The 21,250-nt window shown below is 46.7% G+C and overlaps 1 protein-coding gene across 2 annotated transcripts in view; it reads right to left on the bottom strand.

Annotated features, from left to right (window-relative positions):
• CACNA1H (calcium voltage-gated channel subunit alpha1 H) overlaps positions 1 to 21,250 on the bottom strand; it is a 205,336-nt gene that overhangs the window by 54,644 nt on the left and 129,442 nt on the right. For both annotated transcript variants that reach the window (XM_024212411.2, XM_024212410.2), the window contains exons 13-21: positions 17,077 to 17,167; positions 13,922 to 14,130; positions 10,029 to 10,463; positions 8,499 to 8,599; positions 7,801 to 7,924; positions 7,591 to 7,659; positions 7,238 to 7,422; positions 1,991 to 2,117; positions 1,547 to 1,672 (exon numbers count right to left, since the gene is read on the bottom strand). In XM_024212411.2, coding sequence (XP_024068179.2) covers positions 1,547 to 1,672; positions 1,991 to 2,117; positions 7,238 to 7,422; positions 7,591 to 7,659; positions 7,801 to 7,924; positions 8,499 to 8,599; positions 10,029 to 10,463; positions 13,922 to 14,130; positions 17,077 to 17,167 — 1,467 coding nt within the window. The remainder of the gene's footprint in view (positions 1 to 1,546; positions 1,673 to 1,990; positions 2,118 to 7,237; positions 7,423 to 7,590; positions 7,660 to 7,800; positions 7,925 to 8,498; positions 8,600 to 10,028; positions 10,464 to 13,921; positions 14,131 to 17,076; positions 17,168 to 21,250) is intronic.

The raw sequence follows: 21,250 nt of genomic DNA, 5'->3' as shown, positions 1-21,250 counted from the left end.
AGTACATAGGGGAGAAAAACAATCAACATTTGCAGACGACGTTGATGGGGGAACACAATGAATTTCAAGCCTTAAAGAGGGAATGAAACCAAGAAGAGTCAAATGACCCGCAAAAACAATTCATAACCCAATGGAGATAATTTTTTAAAATGGAATTTACGGTGATTTTAACCATTTAAGCTGTTGGTTTGGTTTTTGCATTTAACGGAGCTTGGACAATGAAAGCTGACTGGTTAGCTTCATTTTTAGTTCCACTCAGATTCATTCATGAACTTATAAACAAGGGCCAGGTTCTGCTCAGCTACGTTGGCAGCATTGCCCATACCCAGTGTACAAAAATCTGGAGGGGGTAACTTTTTTCAAGTTTTTCTTTGCAAACACGAAGGTTAGAAACTAAATATTCTAAAAAATGAAAGCTGAGATTCTCACACAATTAACTGACTCCAGGTACTGGGGCTTTAAGGGAGAAAATAGGAACATAGGATATAGGACATAAGACTGGAAGAGACCCCTGAGTCACTGACTACAGTCCCCTCCTATTACAGGCAAGCCTGTAATATAGTCCCGTTCATAATTTTGTCAAGTGCCATCTTGAAGCGAGTGAGGTTGTTTGCCCCCACTGTTCCCATTGGAAGGGTGTTCCAGAACGAGACTCATGCTAAAAATCACAGGAGTTGGCAATGCTGCGTGAGTGAAAATGTGAGGTCATGCTATTGATTCTGCTCAGAGCATGTGACAGCCATCATTTGGCTCAACTCAGTGGGGAGAGAACCAGGGACCTCCAGAGCTAAAGCATCAACTGCTAATGCTTGAGTTAAAGAGCCCAGGGGTGAAACATCCTCGGTGGATCCCACCGGGGGCTACATAACGGATTGACCTGTGGGTTAGGTGTAGTGTTGCTCAGTGCTGTTATTTATTTATACATGCCACTGAAACACATAAAATCGGATTAAATTATTATTTTTTTTTTAAAATCAAGGTATTATTTCACACTGGAGGCCAGATTGCAATCCCCGTATTCCTGCTGAACGGTACCTTACACCAGGAGTGATGCCCTGAAGTAATGGCACTACTCAGGGTGAATAATGGGACCAGACTCTCAGCTCCTGGGTTTTATAAAACCTTTAAATAAATGAAACTAAGGGCAGGTCTTCACTGGCTCGGCAGGTAGTGATCGACCTATCGGGGGTCAATTTATCACGTCTAGACGGGGATAAATCGATCCCCGAACGCGCTCCCCGTCAACTCCGGAACTCCAGCTCACGAGAGGCGGGAGTGGAGTCGACGGGGGAGTGGACGCGGTCGACTCGCCGCCATCCTCACGGCCAGGTAAGTCGACCTAAGATACGGCAACTTTAGCTACGCTATTCACGTAGCTGAAGTTCCGTATCTTAGGTTGACCGCCCCCACCCCCCTCACGTAGACCAGTGCCTAAACGGGGGACCTGCCGATGAGATGGCTGGAAGGCCAATGCTGGAGAGGGACCTGTTCGGAAGAGCCCATCAGACAATGACACACAAACCTCTCGGAACAAGAACTACTTTACCTGTCCTAAATTGTCGAAGTTGTACTTCCGCCGGACCCATCTGTAGTGCATGCTAGTGCAGTCGGCTTTAGTGGAGATGTTTTTGGTGTCTGGTCCTTCGCAGCTGTAGAACTTGCCCTTAAAAAGCTGAAATTGAAGAGGAGGGGGAAAAAATATCTCAGGAAGCCTGGCAGGGGCACTTGGTTCTGTTCCAATGACAGATCATTGTTTGCCTTGGTTGGAATTTGGGATTCCTTCCCTTGTCCCCGCAGCTGAGGTACCCCTCTTCAGGCACAAAGCCTGAAGCCCCTCTGTTGAGGTAAGAGGATTTCGGGTCCCTGGAGGGATTGGACCGGCTTGCCTCACACAGCAGGGGAAAGCCTACTCTGAATGGCCTCTCTGTCTTGCTGGCGGGCGAGAAGGGACTATCTGAATGAGCGCTTGGTTACAGAGGGAGAGTCTTACCTGAACCCCTAAGATCCCGAAGATAATGAAGAAAGCACAGCAGATAAGCACAATATTTCCAATAGGCCTCAGGGACGATATCAAGGTCTCCACCACCAGTTTTAGACCTGGGGCTCTGCTGATGACTCTGGGGGGAAAGCAGCGGAACAAAGCTTGGCACTCATCCTAGACTCATACAACCATAGAATTAAAAGGGACCGCCAGGGCCATCTAGTCTAGCCCCCATGATCCCATCTTTATTCTTCCGCCTCCTCCTCCTCCTTGTGGGCAGTCAGGCTGATATAACCCTTCTTTATCCCCCATACGTACTGGTATGGTACCCTATCATATAGTATATTACGCTATACTATTCTATAGCTCCTTTCATCAGTTGATTTCAAAGCGCTGTACAGGTGTTAATGAATTAAGCCTCACCACACCCCTGTGAAAGAGATAAGTGTTCACGGACCTGCCCTTCTCTCAGGGCTAGTGTTTAAGGCTCTTTGGACACTCAGGCAGCTGTCTCTGCATCGGCTGCACTTGGCTCACATTTTGAAAGTTCTCTTTGCACGCGTGAGAGCTGGAAACATTGGGCCTGGTGTTCATTTACGCCAAGGCCATCTCCCACCATTCGGGAGTGCATGTGTGCTTTAAAGGGCCGTAGTATAGATGCGAATCAGGCCTTTGTTTTTAAATCACAACTTAGAATACAGTTGTGCGGCAATTAAAAAAAAAAATAACGAGGCTGCATAACAACATTATGCACGGTGCCCTGGGTATAGAGTCAGTTGCATGCTCCAATTTACCCTCTCGTAACAGACAGAGAGGGGGTGAAGTTGAAACTGAAAACCAAAAAGGAAAGACTTAGTTTACACAATGCCTAATTAAACCCGTGGGACTCACTGCCGTGAGATTTCACTGAGATCAAATATGTAGCAGGGCCTCAGAGCAGATTAGACGTTTTTATAGACAATGAGAACATTCACAGTTACATTAGATAAGATAAAAATGTATAAGGGATATAAACCCTCCTGCTGCAGGGCACAAGCCAGTCTCACTAGCTGATGAAGGTTAGGAAGGAATATTTCCTATGGGCAGGTTGTTTCATAGAATCATAGAAGATTAGGGTTGGAAGGGACCTCAGGAGGTCATCTAGTCCAACCCCCTGCTCAAAGCAGGACCAACCCCAACTAAATCATCCCAGCCAGGGCTTTGTCAAGCCGGGCCTTAAAAACCTCTAAGGAAGGAGAGTCCACTACCTCCCTAGGTAACCCATTCCAGTGCTTCACCACCCTCCTAATGAAATAGTGTTTCCTAATATACAACCTAGACCTCCCCCACTGCAACTTGAGACCATTGCTCCTTGTTCTGTCATCTGCCACCACAAAGACCAGCCGAGCTCCATCCTCTTTGGAACCCCCCTTTAGGTAGTTGAAGGCTGCTATCAAATCCCCCCTCACTCTTCTCTTTTGCAGCCTAAAGAAGCCCAGTTCCCTCAGCCTCTCCTCATAAGTAATGTGCCCCCATCCCTCTGATCATTTTCGTTGCCTTCCGTTGGACTCTCTCACAATTGTCCACTAAAGGGTTTCTAGCACCTTCCTCTGAAATATTGGCCACCCTCAGAGACAGGATACTGAACCACTCATCTGATCTGGAACGGCAGATGTTGCGTTCAGTGGCCTTATACCAAGCCTGAACTTTGCCCCCAAATACCAAGCATGTAAAATCTTTCTAGCAGCATATAGACAGTAACGCACAGCAGTCTTAGCCTCCATTTTATAGCTGGAGAAGCTCAAGCGCAGGATGGTTAAGCGAGGCCACAGAGAGTCTGTTTCTGGTGGATTTCTGAAGGCAGAGGCAGGTTTAGAGCACTGCAGTTGTGGCTCGCAGTCTTGGGCTCAGACCTTTAGAACACACGTTACTCAGATGTTCCATCTTTGGAAATGCTCAGGAAGGCTAATGAACCAAGGGCTCAATCCTGCAACGTACTGAGCACCCTGGCCCCAATCCAGCCAGGCACTTAAGCACATGTTCAACTTGCTGTCAGTGGGATCCCTCAAGCACTTAGTTAAGCACAGGCGTAAGTGCTTGGCTGCCTCGGGCCCATGGTGCTCGGCCCCTTTTGCGGGATTGAACCGCAAGACACCATTTATAAAGGGGAGGGGTGTTTTATCATACAAGGGGGGTTGTTTCCTACCTAAACGGTCCGGGAACTGGCTCAGAGACAAAAGGGATTTGTGGCTGACAGCTCCGTAACAAGAAGGGGTCATTAATGGGCAGCACCGACTGCCTTCTATTTGCAGAGGAGCGCAGCCATGGATCCAGAGGCATGGTTTACAGCAGCACAGAAAGTTTGGGTGTTTTTCTTTTCCATGTGAGTGCCTAGAGAAAGGATCTCCTGTGTGAGTCTGAGAAATGTGTTTGTGCCCAAACAGCACCACAAGCCCCGGGGAGTTTTTCCAGGAGGCTGGATGTCTCAATTGAGAAATGTCAAAACTTTTTAAGAGAGGGGGTTGCAGGATCCTTGTTGGTAGCTTCATTTTGCATGGCTAAGTTAACACTTTAATGCCCAGGAGGCTGATAATTTAGGCAAGCAGAGATGTGTGAAGAAGGGACGGAGGATAAAAGGTAGATGTTGTAAGCCTGGGGCTGCCCAGTGAATAGGTAACATCAGAAGGTTTATACTTCCTCTAAGTGAGGAGTGTTTAAGTAGCTTCTTGTTCTCTCAAGCTAGAAATGAATAATGTAGCAGAGAAACTGAATGGTCTCTGGAATAATAGTGCACAAGGCTTATGTAAGTAACACCAGAGTCAATGGTGGGCTCTTCAGGAATACAGCAGGTTGAATTATTCTCTGGAACTAATTCTTCCCAATTCTGTCCCTTGTATTTGTTCATACATCATTTGTGCCATGATTTCCATTATTCTTCATAGGTTCCAAGGCCAGAAGTGACCATTGTGGTCATCCAGTCTGAGCTCCTGCATGACACAGACCGTAGAACTTCCCCCAAATCATTCCTGTTTAAAATGGCCAATGATGGAGAATCCACCACAACCATTGTGAAATACGGTACTGCCTAAAAAGGCCAAGCCAAGATAGTGCCCCATTGCACTAGGCCCTGTAAATACACAAAGAAAGAGATGGTCCCTATTCTGAAGAGATTGCAGTCTAAGAGGGCAGCAATAAAGACAAATTCAGACAACAGACCGGGAGACCGAAGCAACAAATTAGATGGAAACATTAATGCCACCTCTTTGTCACCTAGAAAATAACTAGCAAATACACAAAAGCCATTGCTTAGGTAGGAACGGGCCAGATTGTTTCTGGCTTACTAGTGTGATGGGAAGAGGCAAACGGCTCTTTTTCCTAAGGACCCCACGTTTCTGGAGCCACCTATCTTGTTTCCAAAGAAATTTCATGGGAAAGTGAATGTGTTTTTGTCGGGCATGATGCAAAATGGGCACGGGCAAAGTGAGCTGATAAGAATTCCCCAAGTATTTATACTCTCCTTGTCCCTTTATTACTGTGCTATCAAACAAAATGCAAATTCCCTTCATTCCTCTTTCAAATATTGAAAACATGACCTTTCCTCTTCCTAGCCAACAGCTACATTGTGTCTAGGTGGTATTAGATATACACACACAGGAGAAAGACTACAGAAGCTGGAGCTTATCAAATTATTGCCAGCACCTGTTTAATTGCCAATTCACTCTCAGCCAATGTGACCTTCTCACTTGGGAATGGCTGTAAGGTTGTGCAGTGTAACATGTCACTTTGATTAGGAAGCCAGCCTGATATGTAAAATTATGATAAAAAGGCAGTGTGAGGAAGGCATTCATCATACACACAGTGCGAGTCCGATAAAAACTTCCTGCCCCAAACGAGATCAGCTCTTCTAGATAGTGGTGAAGACAAAGTACCAATCATTTTGGTCTTCCTCACAGGTGCTGATGTGTGCATAAACAACAGATGGACCGAAACCCATTTGGTGTTCACATTTATTCACTTCTGATAATAAGCAATTGAAAGCTCAGATATTTCTCCATCGCCGCTGAGGGCTTGTCTACACTGGATTATTTTAAATTGGTTTAAAAAAACAAGTTAGTTAAATTACTGTGCAGACACACTCTTATTGGTTTCAGACTGATTATACTGGGTAAGCTTGGGTCTGTAAATTGATCAATGCCAGATAAACAGATCAAAGCCAAGCTCACAGCAATATAAGAGTCCACACTGGAGGCTGTACCAGTTTAACTAAAGTGGTTTAAAATCATACCGTTAGCTAAATTGGTTCAACCTTGTGTGTAAACCAGGCTGGAGACTGCAAAGCTGGCCCAGAAATCTTCACGAAAACACAACCTTGCCCTTTTCATAACTTCTTATGACTCTGATGTTGAAACAGAGAAGGATCCTGGCTTGGTGTTAATCCAGAAATGTGACTGACATTTTACAACTTTGGAAGAACCCTCTACTAGAGCAATTACTTGTTTTTCCATCCCAGACCAGATTCACTACAATCAGCGTTGCCAATTTCTGTTAACACTCATTTGTAGTGAGAATAATTTTTTATGGCCCAGTAAAATACCATTAGTTTTCCCATCATTATCAGCTATTGTTCTATCAGAGCATTTTCATCATGAATTTGCAAGGATGCCATAAAGTGAGATGCGCTATCATGACGATTCCAATTGACATGGTGCATGCATTGCAGTGAAACCATTCAGTATTTTTAGTGTGTCCCAGTGGATAGATTACTGGGACTCAGGAGGCCTGCCCTATTGTTGGTGGGTGAGTCACTTCATCAACCTGTGCCTCATTCTCCCCACCTGTAAAGGAGGAACAATGTTCACCCCCTTTGTGAAGCGCTTTGAGGTCTTTGGATGAAACGTGCTATCTGAGCACTAGCTTCAAGAGGATATTTTGCTTCAGAAGAGTTTCAGTCACTTAAGGAATCAAGTCTTTCCCTTCAAAGTTCTTGATTCATCAAAACAAAACAAAGGGCTCACCTACATGGAAGTTACAGCGTGACAAGTCCGGGTGTGAATCTACCGCACACCACCTAGCTGCACAGTAATGTCCCAGGTGGACACTGCTACAACACAGTGAAAGTCCTGGAATGGAGCTTAGCTTACTGTGCTTTCAAGAAGCAGTAGCCAAGCTGTGTACTTGGACTTCCACTGTAGATTCAGACCATGGCTTGACGCTTAATAGCTTGCCATGAAGACAAGCCCAAACCCCACACATCCATTTTGCCCAGTGTGAAAGTACCGGAGAGGCCTCAAGGTCCGCAGCAATCTTAAGACTCGAAGGATACCCAAAATCTTAGCCCCGCCTGCTGATGCCATGGAGACGATAATATCAATGATGGATACAAAGACCAGGACCCCATCCAGGACATTCCAGCTGCTTTGGAGATAGGTATTTTCCCCAGAGAAGAAGCCAAGGGCCACCACCTAGAACCAGTAGGAGAAAATTATTTAAGCTGTGGCCTCATGCCTTTTGCTTATTTGCTGTACATGACGGACACTGACGTGCAGTGAAATACAGCTCATCTTAGCTCTCAGACCACAGAGGCCAGACCTCATTGTGGGTTGGCAGGTTTAGCGCAGACACATAATTACCTTCACCATCATCTCAGCAACAAAGATTGCAGTGAAGATGTAATTGGAGACACTCAGAAATATCCTCTCCTGTAAAACAGAAATCAACAGCAGGAGGCAAGTCATTTAAACAGCAGAAACCCAGCATCCTCCATCCCGCAGGTTCCTTCCCCGATGTGGCTGGGGAAAAGTTATTGAGGGTGCAGGAAAAGGGATGGGGGGGCTGCTCACCGTGCTGTGGGGGTCAATATCGGGCCTCTCCAGTGCAATGGTGATGCAGTTGAGAAAGATGAAGACCAGAACTACATGGTCAAACATTTTGTGGGCTATAACCTTCTGGCACATCGCTCGAATCCTGGGGGAAAAGGGGCAGAACGGAAGAGGTCATGGCCAGAAGCCAGTCTGGGTCAGCAAGCTTGGAACTCACCCCTCTGATTGGGATTTCCTTTCCTGAGAGACTCCTTTAAATCCTTCGATGGTAACTACCTCAGCGTGCTGAGATAGGTCCTTCCTGTGCACAGTTTGCTGCACTCGTTATCAATGAAAGAAATAACAATTATAATTTTAACTGTATTAATAAGTCACCTCAGCGTCCTGCCAAGGTGCCGACGGCCCTGTCCAGTGATTCTGCCTATCACAGAAACGTTACTTAGAGCACAAGGGGCCGACTTCGGACGTTCTCACTCAGTCTTTCCCCAACCAAGAGTTTTGCCTACGGAAGGGCTGACTAAAACTGGAGTCTAGAACAGCCCTTCCTGTGGTAAAACCCACTCGAATGGCTAGGAGAGAGAAACACAAGCCCTGTGAGGATTCCCTCACAGAATTCTTCCCCCTCAGTTGGGGCTGGGTTTGTCCTGCCCAACGGAATGAGCTTCTCCCAAGCCCCAGTTTTCAGCTGCCTGCCCACCCAGTGGACCGGGGTTTCTTACCGATTCTGAGGAGAAAACAAGTAGAGGGACCAGTCTTCGTGATTCTTGCACCATTCCGGTTTGTAGGGCTCCAGGGCTTTACGAATCCTGTAGCAGTAACTCTGGAGAGATCAAAGAAATTGCTCTTTTCTTTAGTTTTCCCAGCTCTTTAGCCCACGGGGTCCCTCTGCCCTTCTCAAACGACCCTCTGAATTCTTTGCGCTATAGGTGGTTTCTGGACAAGGCAGTGTTAGGTCTTCATTTTCACAGCCAAATTCTATCTGTGTCCTTATCTGGCCCCCATCACCACAGTAAAGTGACGTACCAAAGGTCCAAATGGAGCCTGTGGCCAAGCCAGGAATTGCGCTCAGGTTTCCCCGTGTCCCAATCCAAAGCCCTATCCAAAACACCATCTTTCCTACCGTCCCATCAGGCTCGCAGGGAAATGAATAAGAGCCCCACACAACGGAAGTACTGTACACGTACAGCCCAAGGTAGAATAGAAACCTTGTTACAGGGCAATCTGAAGCTCAGACCAGCAGCTGGGATTGGGACTGACGCAGGCTGGTAAAGATCTAATGCTCTTTCTCTGCATGAGGAAGGGAAACTTCCATGAACCCTACATACATGGCCAAACCTTGAAGCCCTTACTCCCTCAAAGCTTCCCCCAAAGTGAGCGGGAGCCGCGGGGTGCTCGCTGCACTTGAAACCAATCCAGTCATATTTTGTCTCTTCATCTTCCCACCAGACAGAAGGACTGAGGGGCTTCCAAGCTTCATGGTGTTGCACTAAGTGCTTATTAATTAATGAATTTAATCCCCCAGGGCTATGAATTTTTTGAGCATCCGCCTAAACTCCCCTATTCAGAGGCACTGAAAATCCTGTTTTGTTTTTTGCAATACCAAAATGTTGTGCCTAAGCTACCTAACCGCGTCACTGTAATTACATCGACACCGGTTTACGTGCTGACCCGCCATGCTGGCTGACATGAGGCCAGTTTTTCTATTTCAGAGATGAGTCTGACTGTAGCGTTGCGACTCCAATCTGAAAACTCAAACCGGGTGTCAGCAGTGACTGGAATCCTTTGAGCTTTATCCTCCCTTCACAGAAGCTCTGGAGCAAAGTCCCTGAAACAGGAATCAGGTCCTGGAGAGGTCACAGTGGAGGGTTAACAATGTCCAGCTTGGTGCTGGAGAGCAGCTGGGTTAATGCTGCTCTTGCAAAGGGCATTGCAAGCTGCTCTGGGCACCCAAGGGTGCCTGGGGTGAAATTTGGTTGAGATGGGTCTCAACCACAGCCAGGGATTGTAGCTCACCCAGGTGGGTGCCCATCGCCTGGACACTTCACCTTGCCTACAGATCAGACAGTAACAGAACCCCCCTGTTCGCAAACAAAACTCTTTGGGAAGTGGATGCCAATTCACGAGGAACTGGACTCTTTCATCTACACGAGGCAGTAGGTGGTAACATCTCTGCCCAGGATTTGAACAAGCACCTTACAGGGGAAAGGCTCCCTTACCCCCAGAGCTGCCCGATTCCCACGGCAACTTACATCGTCCATGTCGTCGTCGTAGTCCAAGAGGTCGTCCTTGTGGCTGTCGATGCGCAGGAAGAACTCGCTGGGCACATGCACCATTTTGCCATTGCAGTCCTGGTACTCTGTGGGCAGCATGGCCATGGGGTTGATGCTGAGGGAGTGGCGCATGGTGGGGAGCTGGAGAAGCTCAGGCAAGTCCAAGGAGCTTCTGTAATCCAGGGACTCCGCCCGGCGGTGCAGGGTGGCTCTGCTGACAGTGCTGGACTTGGCATCATCAGAGTCATCATCCGTGCTCCCTTTCCCCTCCCCAGAGAGCAAGGACTCTCTTTCCCCAGACTGGTTCTTCTTTTTGAGGCTTGGGGCCCTGCCGAGGCTGTTCCAGCTTGAGCGTCGGCTTCCCCAGTTGCTGTTGGGTCCCCAGTTTGCACACGGCGAGCTGCGGAGGCTGGACTGAGAGATGGGAACAACACATGAGATTTCACCCTCAAGCAGAAGAGGGAAGGAAACGGCTCAGAGGGAAAGGAATTTAGCCCAGCCTTTATGGCACAAACTGCCAGGCGGCTCCAGAGACAAGACAGTCATTCAGTTAAGAACAGACAGGGAACATTGCAGGTGGTGTTAAGGGCTAAGAAGGTAAGTTCATGCTGCTGGATGGGGCCCCACACTGGGAAGGCTGGAGTTCCAGTTGAGTGCTTTTCTGCAATCTCTCTCATCTCCTTGACTCCCATATACCTGGGTACCCAGGTGAACCCACATCGAAGGTGTTCCTTTAAAGTGCACCCTCTGCATGGCTAGAACCCTTCGCAGTGCAGGATTCTTGAATCCCATGTAGGTTTTAAGCACCCAGGGTCCTGCCTGTGCAGGCCAGCCACATTAGAAAGGCTCCAAGAAGGCTTCCATAGGACTTCCCCTTTTCCAGAATGACAAAAGCTATTGATTCCTGCCCCCCCCGAAATTACACTCAACGCACTATGGCCTGGGGTCTGAGTCCACATACCTGACTCAATACCTGTCTTAAAACATTCCCCATGTAAACTGGGCACAACTAATGAAAACTCAAGGCTGGCTCCGCATCTGCTCCAGATCCATGCGTCTCACGGCAAGCGGAGGAGCCCAGCCAAGGAGGATTTTATGGAATCCCCTCTTGGGGTCACAGAGCCCTTTTATAGAACACTTGATGTAGTCTTGTTTTTCAGAGAAATCAGTTACAGTGGGACTGCTCCACACCAACTTGATGGCAGGGCTGGGATCAGTCACGGGAGATACATTCTTGTGTGTGTCCGTAAAAATCACACAACTGGTTCCTAAGGGCTTGCCTCTCATTTACCCTAACTAAGATCCCTGTACACCACTCTGGCAGCAAAATGTGTCCATAAGTGATTTAGGTGTCTAAATCACATTGGCTTTCAATGGGTCTTAGGCACCTAAGTGCTTTTGAAAATTTTACCCAGACAGTAGCCTTATTTTTCCTTAAATATGTACTCAAATGGATTCCGCCCCCCCAGTAAATTTCTGATGATGATTATTTTGTAACTGCAATTTGCATTGCTGAATAGTTCCTGGGACGAAAGCGTTCAAGGTCAGAGCAGCGAAGCCTAGAAAGAAATCTTTTCTCTTAACGTTTTCCTTCCGGCACAGAAACAGAGCTGGCTGCTTTAAGCGTTCGCATTGGTTTCGATTAAGGTTCATCTCAGTGCTGTTCCATTGGGTAGCTGCTTGTGTCCTGATTCGAGCCATGAGCCAGCAATCCCATGTAAACTCAAGACAAACTATAGAGTCATCTCTGTTTTCTTTTCAGAAGCAATACCTTGGCTAAGCAGCTTACCAAAGGTGATAACGGTTCTACCTCAGCACGTTGCATGAAGTGCATTCATGCGCCACTGCTTTGATTTCAACGTGATATTGAAGTTACATAGTGAAAAACAGGGCCAATAAGCAGAGATAGAAACCCCTTTTTGTCCATTAACTCTGGTCCTTCTGTATTCACGCCTTCCCACCCACTGCCCTGTTGTGAGTGCAACAAAATCTCCTGCCTGTTCAGTAATTCCAGCCATCTCTCTCCCCTCAGATGGTTATTCCCTAAGGATAATCCATTATTTCAGCTCTTGGTTTCTGTTTGTTCCCCTCAAGAAGGGGCCATTGTATAATAAACAAGAACAGAGCAGAGCAGCCGTACGAGGGGTGAACAAGCATTCAGAGTCCTTCGCAGTCATTCCAAGACGGTTTATTCCGGCCTCACAGGTGGGCCTCACATCTAGCCAATCATTAAACTGCCACAAGGAATTAGGGCCCTGCAGAGCCACCACCCTTTAGTTCCGCTTGACAGATGCTTTGCTCATCTCTGAGACGCCCGGGGGCTGTGCAGTCATTCCAGGAAGAACGTGTTTCTTACCATAGTGGTTTGCCTGTGCAAAAGCCAAATGAAACCCCTCAAAGAGAGTGCCCAGGTGTAATGTTTGGGGCTGCCTGCATCCAGTCAGCTCATTCCCTCTCCTGACACCTCCATCGTAAACAAGGGAAACTGTTCAGGGGCACTGAGTCCCAGTGCCCCACCTGTGCAGCACCCAGTAACCTCTTCTTCCTTAAGCCTTCTGCGGATGAAGCAGCAAAGCCCCCAGACCCTAGTTTCTCCAGTGACTACAGCACCAGCAACTCACCTTGACTGCTCTAGGCATTCCCTGTCACGTCAGCCCTCCTGATGACAGACCACACGCTATCCAGTGCTGCACCTGACAGTCCAGTCTGCAACTCTGGATTCCCCACTGCTTCTCTGCAGCCCGAATCCACTGTTATGACCATCCTGCCCTATTTCATCATGCCCCCTGCTGTCTGATCTCATCTTCCCACCGATCACTTCATTTCCACCACCCAACCCAGGGTAGGAAAAATTACTGCTGAGTCGCAGTGCATCATGGGATAGGAAGTCACCACGATGGATCATGGGAGATGTAGTCCAACCAGGGAGCTGGGCCAATAGAGGGGAATGGGGACTGCGGGACCCAGAACTATAAATCCCATCAAACACCGTGATAGGTCAGGCCGTGCAGAGATTAATGTCTACCTGAAACAAAACATTATGACATTTCCAAATCAAAATTTTTCACATCTTCTCATTCTGTGATAGGTTTAGATACTTCGAATTTTTGTCTGAAAACAAATTTGAGAATTTCCCACAGAATGGCAATTCCGATTCGCGATCAGCTCCATACACAACCTAGATACGTTACCAAACTCACCCAAAATGTTAAAAGAGCATTAAAGGTTGCAAAATCAAGTACTCAAAAATTAGTAAATGCCAAAATGAAGATTGCCAGTGTGCAACCTTAATTATGTCTTTTTGTGTGTATGCATTACGATACCGTCTTTAATTACATGATCACTTACTATTTTTTCCCACAGGACCCCTGCCTCATTCAGTGCACAGGCTGGACCTGCTCTGGGGATGAGTCAGGGCTACCAGGAGGTTGCTGTCTGTGGGAAAGCCTTTTCACAAGGATGGCAAAGGGCAAGTCCATGACCCACCCCCTGCTAAATTTAAAATCCTAGCTCCAAAGCACGGGGACACTAAAGCTGGTCAAAGAAAAGGTCACCCGAATTTTTTAACATGGGAAGAAACAATGTATTTTTTCCCAGCCTCCCTCTCAGAAATGGCTAAACTGTTTTGGCTGCAATTTCTCAAAACAATTCAGCCTGAGGCAGATACACAGCATGGAAAATTTCAGCCCAAATGGTTAGAGTTTTTCAAAGTTATATGCAATTGAAAACAGGGTCTTATAATGGGAAATATTGGGCAACCTTAATCAGAGGCAGTGCTACCAGCCCTGCTTATAATATTATACATTTATATCTCCCTCTGTGTTATATAAAAGGCAGATAATAGGGGGAAACTGCTAATACTGGTAACATACCAAGGACTTTTGATCGTAGCTCAGTGGATCAACTGAAGCATTGCTCCCTCTCCTTGAGTCCACGAAGGTGTGCACCGAATCCATGTGCGGCGAGCACTTTGGCGTTGGCATGGGAGTAGCAGCAGTGCGCATGATGATGGGAGGGGGTATGCTCGCCCTGCCCTCCACGTGACCGTTTGGGGTGATGGCAAGGGAGTACATCTTCATCTCTGGAAAGAAGGCGAGCTGCAGTTAGGCCTCCGCTCGGGAGCTTAGCTGAGGACTGCAACCAGCACTTTTAAAATGGGCAACCCCCGTTTGTCTCCTATTGACTTCACTGAATGGAAGATCAAATTGAAATTCCTTGGTGCCACCAATGCCGGGTTGGTCTTTCATAGGAGATAGAAGGCCAAGGACAGGAGCATTCAGAAGGCCCAATCTTAATACTAATCCCTAGCGCTTACCTAGCACTCTATCAGTAGATCTCACACGGCTTTAAAAAGGGGTTGGTCTCATTATCCCCACTTAAAAGATGGAGGAAGCTGAGGCATGGTGAGGCCAAGTGACTTGTCCAAGGTAACCTTGCAGGATAGCAGCAGAGCCAGGAATAGGACCCAGGTGTCCTGAGGTCCAGTCCAGCGCTCTGTCCGCTAGGCCATCAGCATTTGCTGAGTTAGAAACTCATCCTGGACTACAAAAGGAGGTTCAGGCGCCCAGGAGCAATCAGGATTGGAGTTGTGGATTGTATGGCTATTATTTTTCCCCTAAGAGAAACGGCTGTTAGTCCTCATGTGTTGGCCAAATTACAAGCTGGATAAATTATTCTTCTCTTCCTGTGGTGCGGAGATTTCATGATTTGTAAAGGGCTTTGGATTCCTTCGGGGATGAAGGCACTGTACAAATGTGCCCTGTGATCGTTAGTCATCCATTCCAGGGACAGGAAATGCTAAGGGTTTCTAAACATGCATTCGTCTATAGGAGCAATCCTCATACAACAGAATCATCTCATGAACTACTTTTCCCTGATAATTGCTGCTAGTTAATAAAAAGAAATGGAGCAATTACATCATATTGTTTCAGCTCTATGGCAAGGGAAAATGGACCTCTCCTTGAGACACGGCAACACAGCATCAGATCTTTTCAGAAAGCAACAGAATGTACTCGTTAAAAATTGCAGAAACTGTATTCATGATGAAGATAAACAAGAATCTATATAACAAAACTCCTTCTGCACTACTGAGTGCAGTAATACTCTGTCATCAAAAGCCTAGATTCAAATACAAGGTCTGGAATTGAGAGCAACTCTTAATTTATTCTGTCTCAGTGGATTTCGGTTTAATGATTGCAGAATCTGCTGTCTGGGGGAGGGGAGAGGATGGGACCATCTGCCATACGTAGGAGAGAAGAACAATTTTACACTGGTACAGGTAGTTCAGGAAATGATTCCACCTCCACTGCGCTGAGAAAGCCAAGGGTTTTATTACCCCTGCTAATTCTCCTCTGATGCCTGCTTTTGTCCTGCAGTACCCTTGTCTTTTTAGCATTAGTTTGCTTATTTGCTTATGCACAAAGAGCCTGAGCATAAACCACTGAAGTCAATAGAAGCTTTGCCAATCACTTCAAGGGGTGGAAGATCAAGTCCCAAATCTGCTAATCTGCACCACACAAGATCCTTCTGTCTATACACATTTTACAGGCCAATGGGTTTGTAATGGGATCATTAATGCCCTTATGTTGTTTGTACACATGATGGCATTTAGGAGGTTTATGGAGACTGGAAATGGTCACGTTATTCCTTGTCCACAGTTTATTCTGAGAATTCAGCCCTTCGCTGACAGAACAAGGAGCAATGGTCTCAAGTTGCAGTGGGGGAGGTTTAGGTTGGATATTAGGAAAAACTATTTCACTAGGAGGGTGGTGAAGCACTGGAATGGGTTACCTAGGGAGATGGTGGAATCTCCTTCCTTGGAGGTTTTTAAGGTCCGGCTTGACAAAGCCCTGGCTGGGATGATTTAATTGGGAATTGGTCCTGCTTTGAGCAGGGGGTTGGACTAGATGACCTCCTGAGGTCCCTTCCAACCCTGATATTCTATGATTCTATTTGTGAGCTCCCTGAGAATAAATGGCAATTTCCTTCCTGCCCTGGAATGAGCCTGTTATTCGAAGTGGTTCTGCAAACAGTTTATACAAAGGAATTTCAGCCTGTGGATTGTTCGCCAACCATCCGCAGGGAAGCTGAATTTGATAACCCAATATTTGGAATTTTCCAGTTGAGCTGAATGACTGGGCAGTTAAATCACCTAGTATTGCTCCAGCTCTCTCAACTGGTGACCCCAACCATTCAAATACTTCTGTTTCTACCTGAAATTAATTCCATTTGGTCGCCAAATGATTGTCATTTCATTGAGTCAAATGAATTTTGGCTACAGGCCCGAAAGACACTTTAAAATTCTCCTAACAAAACCCCACGCTGAAAATTAAAAGGGGACGAGATGTAATGTGACCAAATAGCCAATACAGTTTAACATCTGAGGCAAGAATATATTGAAAAGCAACACACGTTCTCTCTTCGTATTTGTGAAGACTGGAAAGTCTTTTTCATAGTTGAAACGCTTTTTGAATAGTTGAAAATGCAAAACTACCGCCCCACAGGCATAACAGCCAGGTGAGTCACCACGTGAAACGTACTGCCCCCAAGGGGAGATAACAGGGATAGAGCTCCCAAATTGGAGATTCCCAAACTTTTCACTAAGTTGTATTTTGTCTCTTTTGGGGACCCATTGCACCTGCTCCTCCCGCTCCCCAGCCCTCTAGTCCCAAGCCCAAGCCTCCTGGTTGGCTCCCCCTTCTGTGCCCCAGCCAGCCCCTCTCTCCCCACAGCCGGGCTGCAATTGCTACCAGGCTGCTGGCTGTCTGCTCGCTGGTTTCGGCAGCTTCCTTCGCACTGCACTTGCCACGGAGATCCCACCCCCTCCCCATGCCTCTGCCTGGGGATGTCACAGCACCAGAGAGGGGGGTGGAAGGTGGCTGGGGAGAGGGAGTGCCACCAGGCCCCCCTGGTGGGTTGGGACCCACCGTGTGGGAAACACTGACCTAAACCATTCTACAGGGCCTCTGGAAGCAGAGTTATAGCCTAGCTATGCACACTGCAGAAGGAAATTCAAGCTTATTCCTACCTGTTGCGCAGAGGTCTTTCAGCTTCTCAATATCCTCATCAAAGTTGGCAGAGGTCTTGTCCTCATCCGTGTCCGACTTGTTGGCGTCACCCTGCAGGGAGGTGATGGGTGAATTTAATGTTTGATTAGTGTTTTGCTCTTGACCAAGAGAAGTTTTCGAATAAAATTCCCCAGATCCCTTTAAGTTACTAATGCCAGACCAATGGCTGCCCACATACTTCATCCCATCAGAAAGGCCATGTCATCTCATGGGTAGAGCATAGACCTGGGCCATGGAAGAGTATGCTTCAAGTTCTAGTTCCTACACTGACTTGTTGAGTGACCGTTGGCAAATCTCTCGACCCGGCTGTGCCTCACTTTCCCTAACTTGACGTTTGCAGCTGTTGGATTGTTCACTAAAATGGGGACCATGATACTTACCTGTTCTGGGTATTAATCAAGTAATGTTTTGAAAGCTGGGGCAGGGACTCTCTCTTCGACTGTGTTTGTACAGTGATTGGGGCCTTTGGGCACTATCATACTATATGCGCTAAGCATTATTATGTGTATTAGAACTGCTTTGAAATGCCCTTATACAAGGTATAGCTACTGCCAGTGCTGCTGCATTCACCTCAGTGTCTAGCCTAACTGAACAATGAGTCCCATCGCAAAATGTAAAAGTGCTGTTACCATCAGAGACGTGACTTTGAAAATCTGGCCTCACGGGGTTCCGTATCTAGCTTCTCTCCATGATCCCAACTCACAAGCTGCTGGGTTTAGATGTCAAAAGGGTATTTTTTTAGCTGCCAGTGCTGAAAAACTCAACCCAGGGATCTGAAAAATCAAGCCATACCCTGTCTTTCATCCTGCCTCGTTATAAAGATTCTGCAATCAGAAGCCACCTGGCAGCATTGTAGGATGAGGTAGAATAGAACCTCGCTTGCTCTTCCATAACTGCACCTGCTCTGCAGGGCTGAGATAGTCCTGGGAGCTTATTTATGTCAGTAAAGTCAGCAGATGTGGCTTGAAGATACAGAGAGAGGGTTGAAAGTGAAGATGATAACCACAACTGGAGACTTAAGACTTGGGGGCTTTATGACAACTGAGTAACCACCTTCCTCCAGCCTATTTCCACTCAGGCTGTGCAGTTAAAACACTCTCTCCTTCCAAAACATCTGCCCATCTATTTTTTTTAAAAAAAGATCAGTATTTAATGACAGCCAGTTTGTTGGCTGACTCTTGCCTCAATATCTTCAGCAAACAAATACAGATCACGGCATTTCACGCTGGAGAGCAGGGAGTCTGTGCCTCGTGAGGAAACCTCTGAGCAGCAGTCAGTGATTTTCTTTTCTGTGCTGTCAGTCTGTTATCTCTGTGAATCAGGCTGGGCTCCCCAGCGGTTTGGAAAACGATCTTGTCTTTATCCTTCATGCTGTAACATCTTTCTTGCCTATGGTGCATCTCATGCAGGGGGCCTAGTTAACAATTCTGTCTAGTCATGTTGCTTTTTGTTACACATCTCTATACTGGAATATTATACAAACGCCACATGGAAAACCATGCAATCCTTGGAGGAAACAAATGAACAATCATTTATTACCATAACAGGTAGGGTGGGATTTTCAGACGCACTCAGGGCTGAAACTCAGCTGGTAGAAGGTCGTAGCTCCACAGAGCACTACCCCAGATAGGGTGACCAGACAGCAAGTGTGAAAAATTGGGACGGGGGTGGGAGAGGGTAATAGGCACCTATATAAGACAAAGCCCCAAATATCGTGACTGTCCCTATGAAATTGGGACATCTGGTCACCCTAACCCAAGAGGACTCCTGGGAACTGTGCTGGTGATCTGTACCTCAGCACTGGCCCAGCTCTGTGCCTATTGAAGTGGATGGAAGTTTCACCATTGAGTTCAGTGGGAGCAGTTAGGCCAGTACTGAGTGCTTTTGTACATCCTCCCCAATATAGTCATGAACAGACCCCAGATTAGACACTTCGGTATCCACAGAAGTGCTACAGCACAAGTGGTGAATGGACACGCACGCACACGCTACCCCATCATGGACCACCTCTAGCGTGGAAGAATAATTCAGTCTTCACAGCTGATTCAGTCTCTAGCGTCTCCTTCTAGACCGCCAGCAGGAGGGCCAATGGTGACAGTGAGTTTGGGATTTGGGAGAAGACCCTTGATTCCTTTTACACACAGGGGCCTGACCAGCAACCGGAAGATTATGTTGTTGAGAGGTTTGGCATGCCAAAGCCGAGCCCTCAGCCACACAATCCTTTTTGAAATGTCTTTACCAGATTTGAACACGGGTTCTTTGCTTTCTTATATCCAGGTATGCTACCAAAGAGACTAACCTAAATTCATTTAAAAGGCTGGAGTAAAAATGCTTGTCTTGTAAAGTTCTCCTAAACAATTTCATCCTGTGTGTGGTCAGCAGGACAGAATTGCTCTGGCAGGCTGTCCAACTGACCCATCGAGGCTACAGAGAAGTTGTGCAAATTGGTCTCTGTAAGGAGCACAGTTTCTTAACTGGTGCCTGTACAAATCCACCACGGTCTCAGCAGACACACACGGCTCTCCCCAAGGTGGTGATGAACTTGATTTCTTTGGCAGTGTGTTGCTAAGTGGTGCAGCCAAAGCAACAGGTTAAGAGAGGGGATTGAGTTCCTTTGTTCATCTTTTTTGTTTCATGGATGAAGAATTAACATACAATAGCTGTTAGATCTGCATAATTTTGGAAGCTCTGGGTGGCGTTGTACAGCAGATTTGAGATCGTTTTCCAGTCAGTCAATCTGGAACCTCTGCGTGACTCAGCTACACAAGCATAAGTTTTGCCCTTTTGCTCGTAGTTCTGCAGTCATACATGCAAGTCAGGAATGCTCTACACGAAGCATGACCTTGTGGATTTCCGTTTCTATTCTCTTTCTTTGATGTCCCTATCAAATTTGCACCATTCGTAAGTCAAGATCTGAAGATCAAGCTGGGTTTTTTCTGCCTCTGACAGCATCATCAATAAAGGAATCCCTCAATCAAATTCAGTTGGCAATTTTGTCAATGATACATAGGATAGAACAGAACTCAGCTTGTTTCCTTAGCTGTAGGGGAGGGCCAACAATAGCAACCCCCCCACAATTCTATCAGTAAAGTCAGCCCTCGTGACTTGGAGTCAGGGCCGGCTCCAGGGTTTTGGCTGCCCCAAGCAGCCAAACAAACAAAATAAATAAATAAAAAAAGCTGTGATCGCGATCTGCAGTGGCAATTCGGCAGGAGGTCCTTCGCTCCGAGCGGGAGTGAGGGACCGTCCGCCGAATTGCTGCCGAACAGCTGGACGTGCCGCCCCTCTCCAAAGTGGCCGCCCCAAGCACCTGCTTGGTAAGCTGGTGCCTGGAGCCGGCCCTGCTTGGAGTGATCGGATGACTAAGAAGGGTCCATTTGTACATAACCACCTTTCTGACCGTACTCACAAGCAGTGTCAAAGAAGAAGAGCAAGGCAAAAGTTCTCAGACAAGTTCCTCTGCAGTATGTGACTTTATGTGGATTCCTGTTTAAATGACTTTTCATATTTTGGCATCAACAGCTAGTCAACGAATCAAAGAATAAAGCCGCAGGAAAATAAAAAATCCTCAGCTCTGCTGAATGCTTCTCCCTGCGAGTTGCAGCCAAGGAAGATTTGCCAGTCTTTGCTGTATAAAAACTAGAGCTAAGTTATTCATTTATAAGCACGCAGTTTGATACAAGGCCTCGTGGCTGAAATATGGCTCTGGTGGGATTTCTCTAGTGCATACTGTACCTAGCTAAGAGACAATTGACAAGCCTATAGCCATAAGCTTTGCCAAGCCCCCAATGAAGGAAACCAGAAAGAAAAATGCACGCTACAAATTTAATCCCTGGGGTGGTTGGGCTGTTCTGATGCTGGCTTTAAAGACTGTCTCTTACACATTTAAATCACAGGCTGTAACAGCTCCAAAAGGAGCTATTAAACACTAGCAAGAAAACAGGGTCCATTTTGCTAAGACTGTAATTACATATTTATAGAGAATATTGCACAAGGCTACCAATTTCTGTCTTCATATTAGCACGATTCAGCCGTTTAGAGAACAGGCAGGAGACAGAACATTGTGGAAAGGTCAGGGTGGCTTTTGCAACAAACAGGTTTGCTGAATGGAGAGAATTTTCTTTTTTCCAACGC

The sequence above is a fragment of the Terrapene carolina genome, unplaced genomic scaffold (assembly GCF_002925995.2).
Source record: "Terrapene carolina triunguis isolate 2854851 unplaced genomic scaffold, T_m_triunguis-2.0 Scaffold93, whole genome shotgun sequence".
Classification (NCBI taxonomy): domain Eukaryota; kingdom Metazoa; phylum Chordata; order Testudines; family Emydidae; genus Terrapene; species Terrapene triunguis.
The sequence above is the reverse complement of the archived record's forward strand: the minus strand, read 5'-3'. Positions and strand labels throughout refer to the sequence as shown.